Below are 22,211 nucleotides of genomic sequence, written 5' to 3' on the forward strand. Positions count from 1 at the left end.
GGAAAATTTTTATCAATATATGCAATAGATAAAAAGAGGCATTTTGCCAAACTTCCGGGCTCTAATTATGATAATACAAGGAATGTGTACCTATAAAATATAGCAAATTTTCTCGCTGTAAGAAGGTTTCTCATATGCTTTTCTAACACATGTGAATCTATTTGGCAAATTTCACGTAGTTTCTTCCCAAAGTGCACTGTGTGATGACGTCAAGTTAAATATCATCCATTAACAAAACGTTGTATCAAAAATTGAAAAGGTAGTAGGCATGAAGACTTATGTGCCAAAGTTTAAGAAGGTGACGAACGTTTGCCACAAAATATTACATATTGCAACAAAATGTCCATCATATTTTGTTGATGTTGTTTTTCCTTTTATCCAATTTAAAAATCTATGTAAATTGTAGTTCTGTCAGAGTTTGAACTGTAGGCAATATACTAAGCTACCACACTAACTTCCTGCACACCACATTTTCCATTTTTGTTTTTCATGCTGCGATTTTCTCTTGTCATTTGTTACCCATAAACAAATTTTCAATAATTTTTCAGAGTTATTGCACATTTGTCATAATTTCTACCTTTAATAGATATTTCACCTTTCTACTTAGACATAAGTGCAAACTGACGTAAATGCACTGTAGGTGAGATAATTCATCATAAAAACAGTTCAAGAAAAATATTATCTGGTTATATTATTTATTGCTCATTAGTTTACCTATTAACAAATATATAAAATAAGTAACAAAATTTATAGTACATTTCTTTAAAATTCATGTAAATGTTCTCCAGCCTAAGAACATAGAAAGTATAAAATGCACATTTATGTAACAATATACAAACTGTACATGGTTTCAATTATGTAAAACCAACATGGGTACTGATGATTATGCAATTAAGCACAAAATTTCAATCATTAGGCCAATAGTTCAGTTAAAATTATTACCACAAACACTTGACTGAACAATAAACGTTTTTCATGATAGTAAACAATTATAACATGAGTTTCTAAAGAGAGGAAAGGGCATAGCTTTTAAAAACAGGAATTATCCAGTCACTAGTAAAGGTATAATGTATAATAGAGTAGAGTTAGCAATTAAATTAATGGCATAAAGCTTGTTACTTTTAACACATTGTGTGTGTTGAAAAGATATTGAAATTCATGCAGATCAGAAGTTTGAAATTTCTTGGGAGTAATTATACTATGTACATTTAACCTTAACAGACCAAATTATCAATAGTTTTGCGGTACAATGATCATAACATTAAAAAGTAACTTATGCTTTTAAAAGTTCATTATTGTCATTTGTTTTTTCATTAATCAGTGACCGAGAATTCTGCACATCTCATATTGCATCCAGAAAAATAAATAAAATTCTTCCATTTATTGTCAGAACAGTACAATACTAGTTATGGGTAAATTTTATATCTATACTTTATCTGGACCTGCAAAAATTTATCATCTCTATTCAGTATACAGGATGTGCCAATAGTTGTGTGCTCTGTATGTACTATTTGGCATCAACTACACAATGCAGTTATTACTAGTGAAGAACAGCTAAAATATTGAAAGAATCCTGGTATTCAAAACTGACAGTGAATGACATAAAAAGTGAACGTATTAACATAATAACTATTCTATAATGTTCATAAAAAGTATGATCTGCTGTTCCTAATTACACTTCGGCAATATACAAATAATGTATAATACGTAATATGATGATTTATAAAAATATTACATATCAATTCCTTTCTTCTTCAGCTTCCAAAAATAATCTTTATAAAAATATTTGTTAATGTCTCATATGTATGTATAAAATCAACGTATATATCCATGTAAGAACAAGTGAACCACCATGAACAATTAGTTTAAAACTTTATAAAAATAGACACTTTAAGGTATCACCTGAGAATGATTATAAGGAACATATTTAACACTCATGGATAAATCAGCAGCATTTCCATCTTTCTTTATAATTTACATATGCATTCAGATATCATCTAAGGATATACAGTTTAAAAAATTATCCATATTGTTATCCTCCAACCAAACTATTGCTTCCGTATTGTTCTGCTCTGTTCTCTTTCTTAGCAATCCTGGTTTAAGTTCTTTTCCTTTAAACGACACATAAAAGAAATAGTGAAACATGTCCCCAAATGTAAAATAATCGATGTCCCACGAATATTTTAACTCCGCATACAAGGGTAGGCGGAAATGTGGTTGGGCGAATGTGATGGAAATGAACCTTCCTTTGCTGCTCAGTACTCTACTGACCTGTAAGAAAAATACTTCAATTGGTTGTGAAGAATCAATTCAGTTACAACCAGTGCTGGCGGTACTCAACGATATGCCATACACAATATTTTGAGTAGTTCCTATGATGAACACAATAATAAACCAACTTGAAAAGTACCGGAACCTTTCTAAAAAAACACTGGTTACAACTAATAACTTACAGTTCAAAAAACTACAAAATGTAATTAATAACTTTTCAGTTACAGACTGGTAATCTGTCAGTTCTGACATTCCAAAAGCATCAATCTTAGGTACTACATCTAACAATGCTGATTACCATGAGCAGAGAACGGATTTATATGTAGTAAAATTGATTGATTAATTTGCTTTATTTTACTTCGCATTTTGTGCCAATTTTTGGCTAATTTGCGAAGATAGGGATGAGTGATGATATGATGAAATTGATGAATGGACGCTCACAAACATCCATGCCCAGGCCGGGAACCCTGGCATCGTGGCACGATGTGCTAACCACTACACCACAGGGGCCGGCTAAAAGCAGTGAAAATGTAATATATATATATAGTTAGTTATTTTCACCGAATATGGAGTTAAATATGGACATAAAAATTATATAAAAAATTACCCTTTTTAATAATAAAAGATGCTACGTAGTTAACTCTTGAGTTTTAAAACAATTGATTGTGCTTCTCTCTGCATTGTAACTATTAAGGTGATGGTCTTGAAGAGAAACTGGAAGTGAATCCTGTAAGTGAGCCACAAAATCGTTGCTTCTGGTGCTGCTGTCAGGCATGCAACTAGTAATGAGGGTGGGGTTAGTAATGGACTGCTCGACTTGGGACTCTCGACCAACGTCGCCAAAATAACTTTTGTAACAACCAGGAGCAGATGTTCAAGCCCTCATACTCTATTGTTGACAACAATTGTAAATAAATACGATTTTCAAGTGTTACACAATAGCAAAAACAAACAGTTCGAAGGTGAAAAATTGGAGGGGCAAAATAACATTGTTTGGATGAAAACTTGTAATTAACGCAATTGGAGGATATAAAAGAGGTCGTAAACTTTCGGTTGTTTAACATCGCTTCAGACTTTGTCAGTTATTCACAAGAAAGTCACTCAACTCTTTCAGTCACACAGCAATATTATAGTTATTGTGTGAATATGAAGTATATGTTGAGAAATGTACCGAAATGAAATATGAAAATATGTAAAAATAACTAAAATATGAACCAAAACTTAATGTATGTACAAATATTGAAAATAAAAACTGTATTTTTCGAGTTTACATGCCATGATGTGCAAATACAAAATATAACTGATTTCAGCTTCATACTAAACATGTATTAACATACAAATCCGTTATCTGACCATGAGATACTTATAGGAAAATTATATTGTTTTAGCTTTAAAAAATCCCATGACCATTATTACACAAAAAATGTTGCAGTGAAAAACTGTCACACCTTTCTACTTGTTTCCGATATTAATGAATTCTCATCCACAATAATTCTCAACAACTGACTAGTTGTCAAAATTGCTTGTACTATGCATTCTCTTGTGTAACTTCATGAAGGTTCCGCAAACTTCATTACTCAGAATTGGGGGACTACATTTACAAGCGATCAAATGTATCACGAACGTGCTGAATTCCACACTTAAAGGAAGTGACATAAGTGCATACATCATATTTCTCCTCAAATTCATGGTTAACGTGCAGGAAATCTTATATAGAAAGGTTCTAAAGACAGCCTTTCAAGACCGGTTGTTGACCAATCAGAACACTAGCCAGGGGTTTATCCAGAATTTTTCATGGGGGAGGGGGGATGCAAGGATAAATTTAGAACCAAAATGACTACAAATTAGACCCTTGTGAAAGAGTGTGGATTCAAGAATGGCACATGGTATTGGAAAAACCTTGAACTCATTCTGCGGTGAAGAGAATGCGAAAAGGGAAGTATAAGCATTTGGTTGTGACTTGTAAGAAAGGAAAGAGGGGTTGTGGAACATTCTTGTCTGCATTTACATAATGGCAATTATAAAACAAAATAGTTTTACGATGAGATAATAAATTACATTCAACATCTAACCATAAAATATATCTTAAAATAAATCTAGATCAACAAAATGGCAAACAAGTACCTATACACATATGAAAATATATTGTGTGAGATTATTTTATATCATTATGATTACAGATTCTCTGGTATCTTGGATTATTCATAATACTAATGAAATACATCACATTTCCTTCGGGTTTTTTATATAATACTCCTTTGGAAACAAAATTACTGTCTGTGCTACGGCTAATCTACTTTCTTTTTCTTGCAATATACACTTAACAAATTTTGGGAAAATGTGAAATTGTTGTCAATTGAAAGGCATTGAACAATATTCATATTGGAAATTTTGAAAGTTAATTTTGTTGGGCCATGAATGCTCTGTTTCAATGACAATTTAATTGTGTAAGAATGGCTTGACAAGTACACTGTTCAAAGAATGCAAATAAGTTAAACAAAAATAGTAATATACACAGTGTGCACTATATTTGTATGTAAATAAAAATGCACGTATATTTTTAAAAACTTACATTAGATGTAGCAAGAATTACTAAATTCAAACTGTGGGACATATGATATCATAATTCTCTGAATGCTAGTGACAATAGTTCTACATTAGCAAGAAATGTTAATTGGACCTTATCTATTGTCCAGTGCTTTTAACTATACTTATTCTAACAGTACATTCTGAGAGAGCAACTCTTCTCTCGTCTTCAGGCAAACAACTTTCTTTTTGCCAGTGGTAGAAATAGAACCTATGACAGATTTGTGATTTTATTACAAATCCAGCTGTGGCCATGGAATATTTATTTAGTGCACTGAATTTGAATTTTTGTGTTAAGTGCACTTTAAGCACAGATAATCGGGATTGGACCTACAGTTTAAAGCATGATACCAACCACTGTGCAACGTGGGTATCGAACCTGGGACCCCTTGATTACAAGGCAATGATATTACCACTACACCATCGGGAAGGCCCAGACAAGCACTAGACAACAGATAAAGTCCAAGAAACAATGCATGCTAACATATGATCTCCATTACATTTTCAGTTATTCGAGTCGTTTTCCTTAAGATCAAATTTCCCTTTATTTATATAATGATGGAGGGGCAGAAAAAGAAGAGTTCTTGCATGAATAGGGCTGGGACTGAAGTGAATAGTTGAATGGTTTATATAGTTTGACTCAGTTATACCCCAAGCCCATTATAGTAAGCATAGTACAGTACTCACTTCACATAGCACCGTATCTATCAAATTCTTAGTTTCCTGTGAAATGCTCCAACAACTCTTTTCTTCAGACAGCATAGCATCCAAAGTTCCCTTCTCAATCACCACATCGAAACTTCCATCTGGAAACGTCATATTCCTTGCATCCATCACATGCCACTCCATTGCTTTTGTCATTTGCGACTTCTCTTTCATGTTATCAATCACCACTGAAGAGTAATCAATATTTACAATGTTGCAAAAACCATCCGCATACATGTCTTCACTAAGTTCGCTGTTTCCGCAGCCTAAAACAAAGTATATAAGCAAGTAGTAACGTTCAGCAGTAAGAAAGTCAACAAAAGCAAGCTGTCACATGGTACAGGAACATACAGGGTGAGGCTAAAGTCAGCTTACATAGGAAAACAAATACGTGCACCATCAGCTTGCTTAGCTTAAATTCGATGCTCCCAGTTGTGTAAGACATCTGCAAGTGTGGCGGGGGTGATTTGGGAGATGGTGCCTGTGATCCTTCCTCCGCAAGTAAAAAATCATGGGTGTTTGGTGCGACCATGGTGGCCATTCACCTATTTAACCTGACTTTTGTCTTACCCTGTATTATTAATAGTACATATGCTTGTAAATTTCACCTTTTCATTTGCCCTCTATACTCAATTATAAGTGGAAAAAGAAAAAAAACACTTCATAGATTGTGAATAAAAGTTTCAACTGTACAAAACCATTGCTCTTTATCTTGGAAGAAAGATTCCGGTATTCTTCAAGTAGGTTTGTTATTGTACCATCATAAGAACACACCACTGCAATTCTGGTGTGTTCATAAATCGTGTATCCATGTAGTTACAAACACACAAATTTTTTCATTAAAATAAAATATTACTAGTTTCATTCTCACAAAGAAGGTGCCTGTACAACATACCACCAGAAAAAAATCAGACAAAATCTGACCACTTTCAGGTTCAAAAGTAGAATGCAAAATGGAATTACAATGTTATAAATCTGTACAGGATACTCTACATAATTCTATCTACAACTTGTTTTACTTCTTTTCCTTCTGTTAGACAGTAACCTGCCGTGGCTCTACCTGTTACTTGTTCCGTTACTGCCACAGGTGAATAAGATGCAAAAAATAAAATAAACTAACAATACGGTTCATTCGAAATAACACATCTTAGAATAACTACCATACAATTTCTCGTTATTTTTCTGTACCATGGATACAAGGGAAACTCGTTCTTTTCTCATGAATGAAAGTTCGGACGTTCAGATTAAAAAGATATAAAAATACTATTTAATTCTTGTTTAAAAATGTACAAATGAATTACAAATGCAACAACCCCCACATGATCCAAATTAGTTGAAATGACATATTTTTGATAGATAGATATATATATATATATATATATATATATATATATATATATATATATATATAAATATATGTAGAATAGAGGTTTGTACATTGGCCTAGACCAGTGGTTTCCAACTTAAAAAGGTCCGAGGGCCAAAATTATATCCAGCAGTTGATAGGCGGGCCGCATTTTGTGTGGGGGGGGGGGTTAAAAATTACAAAAATTGTAAGTACTGAACTGATAATGTAGTACTTTCGCATGACCTAAATTTCCAAAATGAGGCAATAAAACAATGGAATTACAAATCAAAATTACAATTTATTTCACAAAAACCCAATACTTATGGATGAATTGAAAGAAATTAAAGACCCACCATACAAATAAGAATCCTTCATAGTAAGTGTTCAATGTGAAAATTGAGTCCGATCTGCTTCTTTTATTAAAGTTGTATTTGAATTTCTGTATTTGAAAGTCTCAGAAGGTGAAGCAGTGAAGAATCTCCAGTCTGCTTCTGCAGCGGTTCTTGATGAACTTCATTGAAGAAAAAACACTTTCACACGTGTATGTGCTGCCGAACATCGACGTCATTCTTTGTCCAAACCTACGAAGGTTTGGAAAGCGTTCTTTTGAAAGGTATTTGAAAAACTCTGGCCCCTTTTCTTGCCTAGTTTGAAGGAACACATTGCCTTGCAAATCACACAATTTAAGTTGGAGAGAAGCTATTTTAATTTTCAATCTTACGTTTTTTGTGGAGATATTGCTCATTTCGATATTTGCACAAACTTTAGTAGTGGGGTTTACGGTACGGACAGCGCAACTTTTAAGTGTAGAAAAGGCGAGGCTATTTGATTGAACAATCAGATTTGCTTACACTTAAAACAAAGCCAAGAGAGGCCTATACCCCAATTCTTCAGGTGTGATATGCTCTGATTTTTAAGAAATTCTGAATTTCTAGTGTAGAAAAGGCGAGGGCTCAACAGATAGATTTACCCATACTTAAGACAATGCCAAGAGGGGCCTATACCCCAATTCTTCCAGTGTGATATGCTCTTAATTTTAAGAATTTTGAATTCTAGTGTAGAAAGGGTGAAAGCCTCTCAGACAGATTTGCTTATACTTAAAATTATGCCAAGTTCCCATATGATCTTATTGCTTATAGTGTGTTTTTCTGTCAAAATCCCAGGAATTGAATTTTAGTGTAGCTCAGATTGATTCTGCCATGTATATTAATATAAAGCTTATAGTTACTGGGTTCTGAGGCCCAGTGGAGTGTGGTGCATAGCCCCATGGTTTTTATTGTCTTGCAATCAGGAGGCCTCTGGGTTTGAGTCCTGATAAAATGTGAAGCCTCTCCTGATGGCAAAATGTTAATATTGTTGCTTTGTAAGCAAAAGGCTCGGGTTTGAGTCCTGATAAAATGTAAAGCCTCTCCTGATGGCAAAATGTTAATATTGTTGTCTTGTAAACAAGGGGCTCCGGGTTCGAGTCCTCATAAAAGATTGAAATATATACAACTGCCCACACATAAGATATTCACTGCTAGCTGATAATACAGTTGAGGTTTGTGTGTTGTACAACAGGATAATAGAACAATTATCTTCTAGAACTGCTCCGTGACTCTCTCATTTCTTACATCATAAACATATGATTTTTCACCTATGAGAATGACACTACAAATGGTGTCTTCAGGTAAAGCCTCATGGAATTCACAGATAATTTTAATGTTTGTTCTGTCATTCACCACAACTTGTTTTCTTTTTGAAGTGTTGATTACAAACATGGGTCTCCGTGTTTTGAATTCATCTGGAGTGTAGTACATATCAGTACTGCCAGTAGTGACTCTTTTGAAAGCCGAAAATGCCTCATATAATTTGAGAAAATCATCCTTGGACATGTCTAAATTATAATTTTCTCTAGGAAAAACCTCATTTCTGCCATTTTTAAGATATATGTTCTTGATGTTGCAGTTATCAAATCTACTTGAATTTTTTTCTTGATTATTGTGTCTTCCAGTCTGAAACAATACCACCACAAAATCCGGCATGTCATATTGTATGCTGGAGAATGAATTTGTAGCATCAAACTCATAATAGGTACCAGATGCGGGCTTCTGTACGCATTGATATGTGTAAAATTGAAGAGGAACCTGTGGATTTTTTATTATATCAGCTTTGTATTTAAGAGCGTAACTGGCCTCATACTCAACAACCGGGATTCTTAGCTCCATAGTCTGAATAATGCATTTGCCTTCATCAGGTAAGGTATTAGGCAGAGCTTCTCCTGTAGGGTTTAATGTGCTGTACCTCATCAAAGCATTATTATCATTGGCAGCTCTTCTAAATGTGATTCTTAAACCACCCTTCCACATAATATCTTTGTAATCCGAGAAGAATCCTGGCAACAGGCGCATGGGGAACAGCACTGTGTGGCTCTTGGTTAATATCTTATCACCAGCTTCAAATCCACCGATTCTGTAGTATGAAGCCTCGGTTTTGGATAATTTTAATGTGGCCAAAGCCGTGGAGGTAATGCCGGGATAATCCACTCTGTTTATAACAACCCCATGCTTTCTGATCTCAATTTCAGAGAACAGATGCGGCACAAAATTGTCTACAAGTCTTATATTTGAATTTGCCGGGTAATCTGTTCCATCGAGCTTTACAACATCAAATTTGATGTATAAATCTGCTCTGTGGGGGTGTATAAATCCATCCCCTACATCAAGATCAACCTCTATCTCTGTGTTGGGTTGATTTAAATTTGCAAATGTCCTCCTGTTTGGGGGGAATGATTGTAGCTCATAACTCTCAATATTTTCCATTGTATGTATTTTTATTTAAATGTTAATTTCTATGATAGCAGTTGTTGTGGCTCCAGCAAAATCAACTAATTCTTCTTTTTCATTAGTGACCATCAATTCAATATAATCTATTCTATTATGGCACACAGGAAAATATAATGTTGGGGATGGATTGTAGATGATTGGCTCCATAAATTCGGAATTAGGTTTGAATGTTGCAATGATGCCAGTTTGTTTGTGAGTGCCTATGCCATTTGATTTGGTGATCATACCCTCGGCCACATTACAGTGAATATTCAGAGTCTCTATGGCTAAGAATTTGGGTATATTCATAGCAGTGTGTTTGATGGCCGGTTCAAGTTTTGTGTTGTTCTCAAAGCCTAGCAGCTCTCCTATAGTACCCAGATGGACTGTCTTCGTAGCAGATACAATTTCTACTCTGTGAGTGACAGAATTTTGACTTAACACTACACCTCTGGGTAATTGAGCATTTAGAGTGGACAGATTATATTGCCCTGGAGTGATGACAATTTTTTGATCCCCTACTGCAATTGTGTTGTTGTGGTGCGTAATATTGGGGATCAGGTACATGCCGTAAAATGCTCTGAGAGCTATTGTTTTGGGATACACTATATCATCATGCAATTTGAGTTTCAATATTGAATTTTGGCTGGTGAGATGGAATACTCCCATGATGTTTCAAATACCACAAGGCCTTTTGAAAATTTTCAATTGATGGTTTATTTATTTTAGACATATATCTGAGAACAGATAAACACAAATGTCCGCAATTAACATCTTTGAAGTTTTGAACACGGGCATTATTGTAATAAAGATTAGCTGATTTTAGATATTTTACTAAATTTTCAGGAGGAACACCTCCAAATGAATCAAAAACAAATGCCTCATTGTTTAAATATTTAAGATAACAGATCCAATGAGTGCCCTGATTTTTGTACTCATCCAAATTAACAATGCCACACTCTTTGTTGAGTGGTTGTTCTGGTAAAGAATCAGACATGTACACACCCCTAAAATATTTGATGCCCAGTGGCTTGATTAAAGCTTCAATATCTTGGTTTGTAAGCGGCTCTTGTTTTTTTTAAACTTATTCATGGCTCTCTTAACACCTTTGCCTTTTTTCTCCATGACCAGGTTATGGCGCCTCTGCTCATCTAATTCTGCCCTATTTTTCTTGGCATCTATTACTGTTTTTGCTATGGCAGCTGATCCCCCGGCCAAGCTCCCAACAGCCCCGAGAGCAGCTAAGATGGCAGGGATGGTAAATATGAATCCCCCTGTATGCAATTTTTTCCTTGATTGCTGTAATTTTTTTAATTGGGGGGTACTAAGCAACAATTTCATACCATGTCCCTTTGCAAGACAAGAGCTTTTTTTCTTGCGCTGCTTTTTGGTTAAAAGACTGTCAATAGTTTTAAGAGATTTGAGACCTGCATAAGGTATTTGATACATAACACCCTTGGCCTTCATCGTAGGTTTATTATATACATATTCACAACCCCCACCCCAGTTTTTGTTTGGTGCTCATAGCTATGGTGGTTCCCAATGCTGCTATTTTTTCACTCAAAGAAGCATCTTTGCTTACAAATCTACCAAATGCAGCCTCTTCTAATTTCTTGTCTGCAACATGTCTCTTGTCAAGATCGGAATGTGTGTTGTATGCTATGTCATGGTCTCTACAAGCAGCATCTAGGGGATTAACACCAGGGTCCCCTCTGTTTAATCTATGATCCAATTTTGTGCCTGGACCACAATACTGATAGCCTGGAATGTGTAGTTCAAATGGCAGCTTGTTTATGATGTCATTAACAAGGCCCCGACCCTCAGAGACATTCCAAAATTTGGGTGGTAGAGTATTAATAATTTTTATCAGATATCCAATCCCCTTAGGGTCATTCACTATAAAATTAGACAATTTGGTGCTTATCATGTCCATAATTCCAACCTTCTCATTGTAAAAATTGTGGTTGCCAGCATTTTCCTCCCCAGCTATCACCAATAACCTATCTACAAGTTTCCTGACATCATCAACCCAGACAAATTCTTTAGGTAGGGTGTTGTATTGTTTGATTCCACTGCCAGTCTTGATCTGTGACCATATGGGCTTGATTAAATTGTTGTATTTTGCCCCACTGCTAGACTTGACTCTTTTTTGTGTGGGATCATTGTTCTGGTATAGAGCATCTGATTTTATTAATATTTCTTTGTAATGTTCATAATCTTGATCTGTATAGCTGCCAGGCCTTTTCCTAGTCATCAGTTCCCACAATCCAGGTGTTCCGGGGTACTTAACAAAACCACCTTTTTCTCCGAGACGAGATTCTGAATAAACAATCAGATCATCTCCCATAAAAGTTACTCTGAAATTACCAATTCTGTGTATGATACTGCCATCAAGCTCTGTGTCGGCATATAAGCCAAAGACCTCATCTTTGTTGTCTTTAGGTGTGGTTAAATATTTTTGAGCAAGAAGACCCAATTCAATAGGATCCTGAGTAGCTTCAATTCTTCTAGGAGCAACAGGACTAGGTGTATGAATACTGGAAAGTGGGGTGAATGGATAATCTAATATGTTTCTTGCAGCTACAGGTACAAGCTCCGTGATCAAATTTTGATTTTGCTCTGTAACAGTTTTGATATTCTTACCTAAATTATTAATAGCATCAATGACAGGCTGTTCTGTTTGTTTGTGTTTTTCATAAATTCCCCGGTTCTCTGATTTCCATCCCTTAAATCTTTTTACAAGATAATCTCTTAACTTAAGATCATCAATGATTGGCCTTTTCATGGTTGTTTATATACGTCTCTACGTCTAGAAAATCGTTGATTTTATTTCTGTATTTGCCACTATTAGGTGTTCTTGTCATATCAATTGTGACAAAGCCATAACTGTCCTGGTTCCAGCATCTACTGCAAAACTTGGAAAAATCATTGTAGCTCAAGTCCCCACCTACATATTCATCATGTATATGTTTGAGGTTGGTATGGTCTTGATGAAACACACACATAAAATTGCTGTTGTCTCGGATCAGTTGCTTCGGTATTTTTGAAAAAGTCTGTGCCAGGTAGAAGCAATCAATGTTTTTGTGCCGGCCCTGTGTAAAGAAATTTCTAACCTTGTTTTGATTATCCAGTATAATGTCATCAAACACAACAACAGAATTATCGAGACATTCATGAAGTGGCTTAACATCTGGTTCAAAAGTGGCTATATCCAATCCATCATATAGCTTCATCAGCTGCTGATATTTTAATTGTTCCAAGCTCTTAGAGAAGACATACAAGTGCCTGTTTTTCCAGTCTAACCAGTTGGGTGCCAATAAAAAATTATCAACCATTAGTGTAGTTTTACCACAAGCAGATGGCCCAACAATAAGACATCTAATATTATCAGGCAGCAACTTGCCATTTCTCTTATTCTGCTGTTCAGGTTCTGGCAGCCTTTTTATAACATCCCAGGTGCTCATATTATCACTTTGTCTGCATCGATCCAGCTGTTTTCCGGATGACCCAGCCATTTGACAAATAACTTGTTGCCTTTTCTGCGGATGATTTTTTCTATGAGATATGTGTCAGGCTGTTTAGTTTTGCTGAGTTCTTGTTCATAGAACCTACCTTTGAGAATTTCTCCTCGATGATCTTTTATTATATATGTGTTAAGGGTCCCGGGTTTAACTTGAACTACTGTAAATAATTCGGTGCTCCAGTTTCTCGTAAAGCCTCTCTTGAATAAGTGCTTATATTTGCTGATTCTTACTTGATCGCCCACCCTGTATTTGGCCCTTCTTGTTGTTGGTTGGTATCTAGGATAATAAACAGTCCTGATCAATTTTTGCTCATCAGATGAAGTTACTTCAGAGGGTTTCATGTTGATTGTGGAATGGACCGAGTTGTTATATTTATGTAGAAGTTCGGGAAGAATATTAATCCATTTATAATTACCTTGCAGAGTAAATTGTTTATACATAAGATTTTTTAAGGTTCTGTTGAATCTCTCTACAATAGAGGCTTTGAGATCACTGTAACTCGAGTAATGTTTTATTGCCTGGCTTTTAATAAATTGTTGGAACACAGAATTATAAAATTCTTTGCCATTATCTGTTTGCAAATATCGCGGTGATCTTCCTGAATGATTGATGATTGTCCTGATGGCTTCTGTAACACATTTTCCAGTCTTGGATTTGAGTGGCACAGCCCAGGCAAATTTTGAAAATGTGTCTATCACAGTAAGTAGATACTTGTAGCCCTTGTTGATTTTGTCTAAGTTTTTCAACTGCCCAGTTGACAACTCAATCAAGTCGCTCTGCCATAAATCATCTATGCCCTTTGTGACTACTGGGAGTCTCTTATAATTATGTCTGGCTTGTCTGTGTAATTCATCAACAATAATTTCTCTAGACATAATATGTAAACAAAAATATTGCAACTATAGGGTGTTCAGCAGCTGATACTACAGGATTTTCTAAATATAATTTGTCCCCTATTTGTATTTTAAATTCCAAAGTGCCATCATCTTCAGTATAGGCTGTTTCTAATGTATTGGGGTCTGTAAAATCCTCCAATTCTACACTGGTGATTTTTGGTTTGTTGTCAGCATTTGTTATTGATAAGGTAGGGTAGTGGTGTGCCTGTGGTTGAAGCCAATATTTGATCTTGATTGGTCTCAATGTGCCCCCAACAAAAAACTGGTAATAAAATTGTGCAGGGGACAGCATATATATTTTGCCACCTGGTGTAAATGGTGAATCATATTCTTTGTTGGGGATGCTGTACAATTCAAGAATTACTGTATGTTTTGGATTCTCGATTATGCCCGTTATTTCCTTTTCTGCTGTGAGCAATCTGCTTGTTACAGATTCAAGATGCTCATTGATGGTCCTAACAACATCATCGTGGCCTGGCTTGATCTTTACGTCCACAACAAGTTTCTTGTATTGTTGCACAATCTCTTGAAGCTGGGTGGCAAAAACAGACAGAGCATTTGCTTGATTAGATTCCATGGTCCCTAGCTGTTGCTTGATATTAGCTACAATTTGTTGCAAATTTTCAACAACTGCCAATTTTGAATTTTGAGCAGTAAGATCATGGACCTGTCTTCTGATATCCTCAAACAAGGCATGCAGTTCATTAATATGTTGATTGGTTGGAAGAGTGGCCACTGTCTGAGTGAGTTGTTTGATCTCTCCTTGGATATTCTTGATATCTTCCGATTTCAATATGCGATTCACTGCTCTCTTAATATTTTTAAGTTCCTGTGATGTGGGAAGATTTGATACTGTATTTTGCAAAAATTCAAGTGCCAATTTTACATTGTTTAATTCAGAAGCATCAGCCACATTTTGCATAGCATTTTGGAGCAGGGCTATATCTGCCTGAGAGGGTGTGGATTGTTGTAAAATTTCAAGTTTTGTTTGGATATCATCTATCAAGTGATGAAAATGAGATAGTTCAGATTCAGTGTTGAGGTTTTCAAGCTTTGTGATCTGTTGCTGGACACTGACAAGTGTGTCTACAATACCGGGCAGGCGAGTTTCTTGTACATTTGCCAAATCACTTTGCACTGCTGCTATGGTACCTTCAAGATGGGTTATGGTACTTTGAATTTTTCCAAAATCTTCATATGTTTCAAGTTGCAGCTTAATGTTGGCTACACTCCGAGTTATTGCATTCAAAGCATCAGAAGATGGCAAGTTGTTCATAAAATTTTCAAGCGTCTCAATTTTTCCTTTAACCTCGGCTATGGCATTGTGCAGAGGGTCCAGATTAGGTATCTGGAGTGACTGAATCTGTTCCTTTAGAGTGGAAATGACTAGATCAAAATCTTCCTGTGATTTTATGCTTTTGACAATTGTTTGGAGTTGTGTCTGGACATTATTTATCTGCTCTTCCAATTGCTGTTTCAATTGCTCAGAGTTGGTGGCCTGGGTCTTAAATTTTGCTTGAAGAGCTGCTACAGCTTCTTCTAAACTTTGAAAATTATCTAATGTTGCCAGATCAGTATATTTCTGAAGCAACAATTTGAGTTCAGAATCAATTTTAAGAAGAGGGTCCATGCATTGTGATTGCAAATTTGTAATTTCTAATTGAAGACTGGCATTGAGTGTGGTTTGTAAAGCTTGTAAATCACTTCTCAATTTCTTGACTCTGACATCAAGCATCAGAATCTCATCACTGTGATCTTCATGTCTTGTGTGGCCAAATATATCATTAGGCATTTTTGTTTTACTGGTTATTTATTATTGAATATCTGATTCTTAATTCTATAAAAAAGGGTATAAGCTTGTCATATGATCCCGGGACCTCAATATATAAGCAGTCACCAGCAGAAACCGTATATACAGTGCCAGAAATCATGTTTGAGTGCTTGATTCTATAAATATTTCTCCCTATTGAAATTTTAACATCACCCTCAGGGGTTGTAATAAATTGCAATTGCCCACCTACAGGTAATTGGTAGTGATTTAAATTATTGTTAAATATGTACAATATTTTGCCTGTTTCTTCATCATTATCTGTAAGTATGCTGTTCAGATGAATAATTAACAAGCCACTCAGTTTAGACAGCATATCAGGAGAGGCTTGCGGTGTTGGCAGGTCCATAATAGCCTGTTTTTTGAACCCAAATAAGTTCATAGGCATGTTTATTTATTTCAAATCATGCTCTGGAATTGGGCATTGTTTCCCATTTTTCAAATCACAATGCCCCCAAGGTAGAGTATGTATGTTACATGACAAAATGCATCTCTTGTCATCATGTGGGTCCAGAGCCACTTTTGTTACAATATTTGAAGTCAATAAGTGATTCTCACTCTGAATTCTATTTTCTGATGTTCTAATTGAATTCTGTGATTTGATGCAATTTTTATAATCTTCAAATACAAGCTCTTTTTCCACAGTCACTCTGCCAATGCCCTTGGCTTTTTTGACAACAGCACTACATGTTTTAAAACTGTACATCTTGGCACTTAACCCAGCAAATTCCACAATAACATCACCAAGTGTCTCATCTTTTAACTTGCCAGGCACCTTTTTGTTGTGGTGTTGTTGAATCTTTGTATGTTCACTGGTATCAAAATATTGAAACAATTCAGGCTGTGACATATCTTGATAAACATCTTCTGTTTGAATTTCAAGAATAAAACTATCCGTGTCCATGTACAATAATTTTACACGATCACCATAAAAAGGTTTCAGCACATCATAATATAATATTAACATATGTAATTTGGACGATTCCAATATCACAGCCCCTTCATAAATAGGTTTATCAAATTTGATTTTTGTTTTCATCATGTTGAAAAGTGCCATGTGCTCATCATAAATTCTTCTGTAATTGAAGTTGGGCTTTGCAACCAATTTTTTGCTCAGGCTGGGGTCAGTAATTATTTTAACATCGGTATGTTTCCTGACATTTTCAATAGTTTTGCCATACACTGAATTCACCATCAATTTAAACAAGCCCTTATCAAATTCGCTTTTTGCAGATGTTCGAAGCTCCGTATTTGTATCAATGTATGGTTTCAACCATCTTGAGTGCCTGAACCTCAAAACTTTGCCAACTTTGGTTACTTGAACACCATGTTTCATCAGGAACTGTAGGTTTTTGTAATATATGACATAACCCTGTTTTGGCTCCAGTGTCATCATGAGCTTCTTCTGTTTAGAGCCAGGTGGGCACTGAACCTCGGGAATTGGGGGCAGATCAGAAAATTTGTTGTGTAAATGATCTGGAAACATCAGATCAGTCTCTAAGAAGAGGCCATATTCACTGTCATCAAAATCCTGAAGATCTTCAATATTGAAATCTTCGACCCACTCAAGCCCTGCATATGGCAATTTATCCATCATAGCGTGACCATAGAGGTTGTTTGCATCTCCATACAGTATATAATTTGATGGCCGTGTTGGATCATAATCAGGCATGTATTTGTTATTTGCTCTGGCATATCTCTGGGAACATTGCACCATCCCCCCTCTTATACATTCCTCCATAAACAGATACTTTTCTTGATCGTGGATCAGATCCAATGGCTTTTTGGTGTTGAAAAACATTGCAGCCCATGCTAGGCCCGGGGCACTGTAAAAATACACTGGGTCCAGTCCATAATTTTGCATGGAAGATTTTCTGAATGCCTGCAATATATCAGCTAAGAGGGTCACATCAAGTTTCAAATAAGCCATGTGATAATCACCAAATGTCTGGCAATTTAAATTGTCCCACATCAACTTGGCATGGTGATAATCTTCATCAGTGATTCCAGATCCTCTGATTTTGCTGTAAAACGCTTCTTGTGGTGGCAGGGAACACTCATCAAATTTAGAAAAATCTGTGACATAGTCATATGGATATACACCCTTCCGCCTAATTAATTTCAGCTCCTGATCTGGAAACGAGGCACGTGTGATTTTCAAGTCATCATCAGATAATTGAGAGGCCAGTGTAGCCAGGCTAGCAGGTAAAAATCTGTAAGAATCAAGAAATCTTAATTGAATAGGAACACCATCAACTTTAATTATCTTGCTAATAGATATATATTTTTCATCATTTTCAGCTAAAATGTTTAAATTCTGCTTGTCAAACCCCTCGTATCTGATCAGATGATGGAAATCATAATTGGATGCTCCATGGCAAAATATGGGGACAAATCTTGGTCTCTTGATCTGAATATTACAGCTATTACACAGGGCCTGTTTATATCGACCATCTGTATGAGAATGGTGTTTAACCTTGATATTTGTATCTGAAAATTCACAATCACATACCGGGCATTTTTCTGCATTGTTGAAATCCTCAATCTGTTCCTCTGTTAAAGGCAACATAGGCTTTGATATTAATAAGATGTTAGATGCTATGTCACGGCACTCATTTTCTATTCTATGTGCAAATTCTTTGATGGCATTTGGCCCCTTGTATGAATATTCTTTAATAACAACACCATCCCGTACAACTACATAACAAAAACTGGAAGGTTCATGTAGCTGGTATGGTGTACTTGAAGATTCTTCTGGATCTGGGCTACAGAATGCAAGAGATTTGAGATTCGATTCAAAATCATAGACAATAAATGCTGGGTGTTCCAACAAGGCCTCATACTTTTTGAATTCTGCTTTTTCACTTGGATTGGGCATCACCATATGAACAGGTTTATGGTTGCCACAGTATTTCAGATGCTCAATTAACTTGTTTTTAGCAATTTCTGCATTCTCTTCCCGAACCCCCTTCACCATTTTTTGACCATCAAATACAGTTAAACATCTTCTGCACAACTTAAATATTGTATGAGTTTTGTCTAGTTGTGTTCTCACTAAAGCTTCAAGATTATGTATCAGAGTGTAATGGTATGTATCATCCCCTTCAATTAAGAGCAGATCAATTGGAATAGCAGATTCATCATCAATTGTACTGATTCTGAGAGGTGCTATCGGACAATTGCCAGTGGAACAAGTAAATACATTAATAGATAATTGTTTGCCATTGATGTGCTTGGCTCTTTTTTCAAATTTATCAATATTCTGAACTGACATTGGATATTCCAAACCCTCCATTACATCGTCAAAAAGATGTTCATGTTGTTTGTAATAAGTTATTCTCTGAGGATCCTTTGAAACTGGATACAAAGCAGCTAATATACACCACAAAAAGCATTTCTGGTCGGCATTTTTTATATTGACCACGGCTCTTTTGTTTTTGATATTGGCAGGCAATGGTACATAAGTAGATCCTTGTAAAGGAGTGAATTCAGAAATATTAACATATAACTTGTGTGATGAACCGCATAGGCTCCATCCGGACTCTTTTGCTGCAAATTCAGAGTGTTTGATGTTCAGTTGATTTATCAAGCTGCTTATTATTGTGTCTGAATTTGCATTTGAATATACAGGTACAGTTTCTGTTATGTGGGGCTGTGTAAATTTTGTGCCATTTGGTTTCTTATATTGTACAAACAATTTGAGGGATAGCTTATAAGAGCCATTTTGTGCATTAAGAATTGCCTGCAGATCAGAATTTATACTGTTCAAGAAATTCTTAATGCCGCATCTTGGCTCTGATACAAACTGGTAATCCCTAAGTTGGGCATTAAAACTGCTATGTATGGGTGGTTCATAGCGTGGCTGCTTTGCAGGTCCAGCATTAACAGGTGTTTCATGCTTCCTTTTCAGACCAGATGTGGATGGTTGTGGGGGCAATGTTGATGACTGTACATAAGAATTACACTTATGCCATTTGTAATATGCCTTGCTTAATATTTTATGGCATCTTGGACATATTTTCATGGCCTTTCTGCATTTCTTAGAGTTACAAATACGGCAATGTCTAGCCCAATGAGAACTAGATATATTTTTATTACACCGATTGCAATATTTTTGTTTTGGCATTTTTTCTTGTTGTTTATTATATAAGATTTTCTGGGCTTCAATTCAAAACTTTATACTTAATAAAAAATATCAGTTGGGTTCAGCAGTTAGTGGCTGAGCTGTTTCTTTTATACCCAAACAACAGCAGTAACTAGGTTTTGGTGATAGTTTTGCTGATGTACAACATACAAACCTCAACTGTTTATCAGCTAGCAGTGAATATCTTATGTGTGGGCAGTTGCATATATTTCAATCTTATATCAGGACTCGAACCCAAAGCCTCTGATTACAATGCCACAATATTAATACGTCTCCAAATAGAATATGCCCATATTTTACTGGGTTCTGAGACCCTTATGCAGACAAAATTGGATTTTGAACTGCCATAATATTTTCTAAGTCTTTGCCTAGGCTCATATTATCTGAACAGAATTGCTTTTAGCATGAGGGGGGTACAGTTCATTGCCACTGTGTGAAAATATGTATCTTTATCTCAATAATCTTTGTTACACTTTTACATGTTGTCTTGCATGACTAGGAATTTGTTACACTTTTTCCCCTGTCGTGCTGAAAGATTAATGACCCCTTCAGTGAATCATACAGAAAAATCATTAATGCCCCCTTCTAGCGTGTCTCTTGCGTGCCGGCAAAGCACGCAAACAATTAACTATGCTTACCCGCTCTTCTCCTATTGTATTGAGGAGGTGGTTATAAAACATGAAAAAATAAGAAAATTCAGTTTTTTGTACAATATATTATTGTAAAACACTTTTTACCAGGTTTTCAGATCTGGGAGTTGTATATCAACTATTCTCAAAATCCCACTTGTGGACATATTATTTTGCCACATGTTTTCAATCTTAAATATTATATGAGGACTCGAACCCGGAGCCCCTTGTTTACAAGACAACAATATTAACATTTTGCCATCAGGAGAGGCTTTACATTTTATCAGGACTCAAACCCGAGCCTTTTGCTTACAAAGCAACAATATTAACATTTTGCCATCAGGAGAGGCTTCACATTTTATCAGGACTCAAACCCAGAGGCCTCCTGATTGCAAGACAATAAAAACCATGGGGCTATGCACCACACTCCACTGGGCCTCAGAACCCAGTAACTATAAGCTTTATATTAATATACATGGCAGAATCAATCTGAGCTACACTAAAATTCAATTCCTGGGATTTTGACAGAAAAACACACTATAAGCAATAAGATCATATGGGAACTTGGCATAATTTTAAGTATAAGCAAATCTGTCTGAGAGGCTTTCACCCTTTCTACACTAGAATTCAAAATTCTTAAAATTAAGAGCATATCACACTGGAAGAATTGGGGTATAGGCCCCTCTTGGCATTGTCTTAAGTATGGGTAAATCTATCTGTTGAGCCCTCGCCTTTTCTACACTAGAAATTCAGAATTTCTTAAAAATCAGAGCATATCACACCTGAAGAATTGGGGTATAGGCCTCTCTTGGCTTTGTTTTAAGTGTAAGCAAATCTGATTGTTCAATCAAATAGCCTCGCCTTTTCTACACTTAAAAGTTGCGCTGTCCGTACCGTAAACCCCACTACTAACTTTAACAATCAGGCACAGTACAATCCGAGTTGGAACACTGGAAATCTCTTCGTACTTCGTGCGTAGTAAAACAGATCTCTATAGCGCCACTCTGTAGTTTGTTTCTGAACACAAAGAGTGAAGCCTTCAAGGAAGCGGCCGAGTTCATAGCGAAGGGATGGAATGCATGGTGTGAAGAGAAAGTTACGTCACTTTAGATTCTTCTGATTATCATTATTGACTGCAAAATCAATTCTACCTGTGATATTGTCTTTCTTCACAGAGCATCCGTTTCTTCAGTAAAAAAAGAACGTATTTTAATAAAAATAAATAAAATTAATGTATTTTACAAACTGGCTTCGCGGGCCGCAGAAAAAGACAACGGGGGCCGCATGCGGCCCGCGGGCCGCCAGTTGGAAACCCCTGGCCTAGACCATCAGAATGGTTGACTAACCGCTAGCCCCCAGACTTGCCACAGCCACTACCGGCATTGAGAGAACTTCCAAGGTCTCTCCTCTTGCCCAAGCAACGAAAAAATGCCAACCCCTGCTACTCAATAGAATCCCTTATATAGGCGTTTCGAA

General features: G+C 36.0%; 1 protein-coding gene across 4 annotated transcripts in view; it reads right to left on the minus strand.

Annotated features, from left to right (window-relative positions):
• Nucleotides 1-678: 678 nt before the first annotated feature.
• LOC145998770 (EEF1A lysine methyltransferase 4-like) overlaps nt 679-22,211 on the minus strand; it is a 177,908-nt gene continuing 156,375 nt past the window's right edge. For all 4 annotated transcript variants that reach the window (XM_083135350.1, XM_083135352.1, XM_083135349.1 and 1 more), the window contains 2 exons: nt 5,545-5,828; nt 679-2,271 (listed from right to left, as the gene is read on the minus strand). In XM_083135350.1, the coding sequence (XP_082991476.1) occupies nt 1,987-2,271; nt 5,545-5,828 (569 nt within the window). In that variant the 3' untranslated portion in view covers nt 679-1,986. The remainder of the gene's footprint in view (nt 2,272-5,544; nt 5,829-22,211) is intronic.

The sequence above is a fragment of the Lepisma saccharinum genome, chromosome 14, assembly GCF_977018435.1.
Source record: "Lepisma saccharinum chromosome 14, izLepSacc3.1, whole genome shotgun sequence".
In the NCBI taxonomy this organism is placed as follows: domain Eukaryota; kingdom Metazoa; phylum Arthropoda; class Insecta; order Zygentoma; family Lepismatidae; genus Lepisma; species Lepisma saccharinum.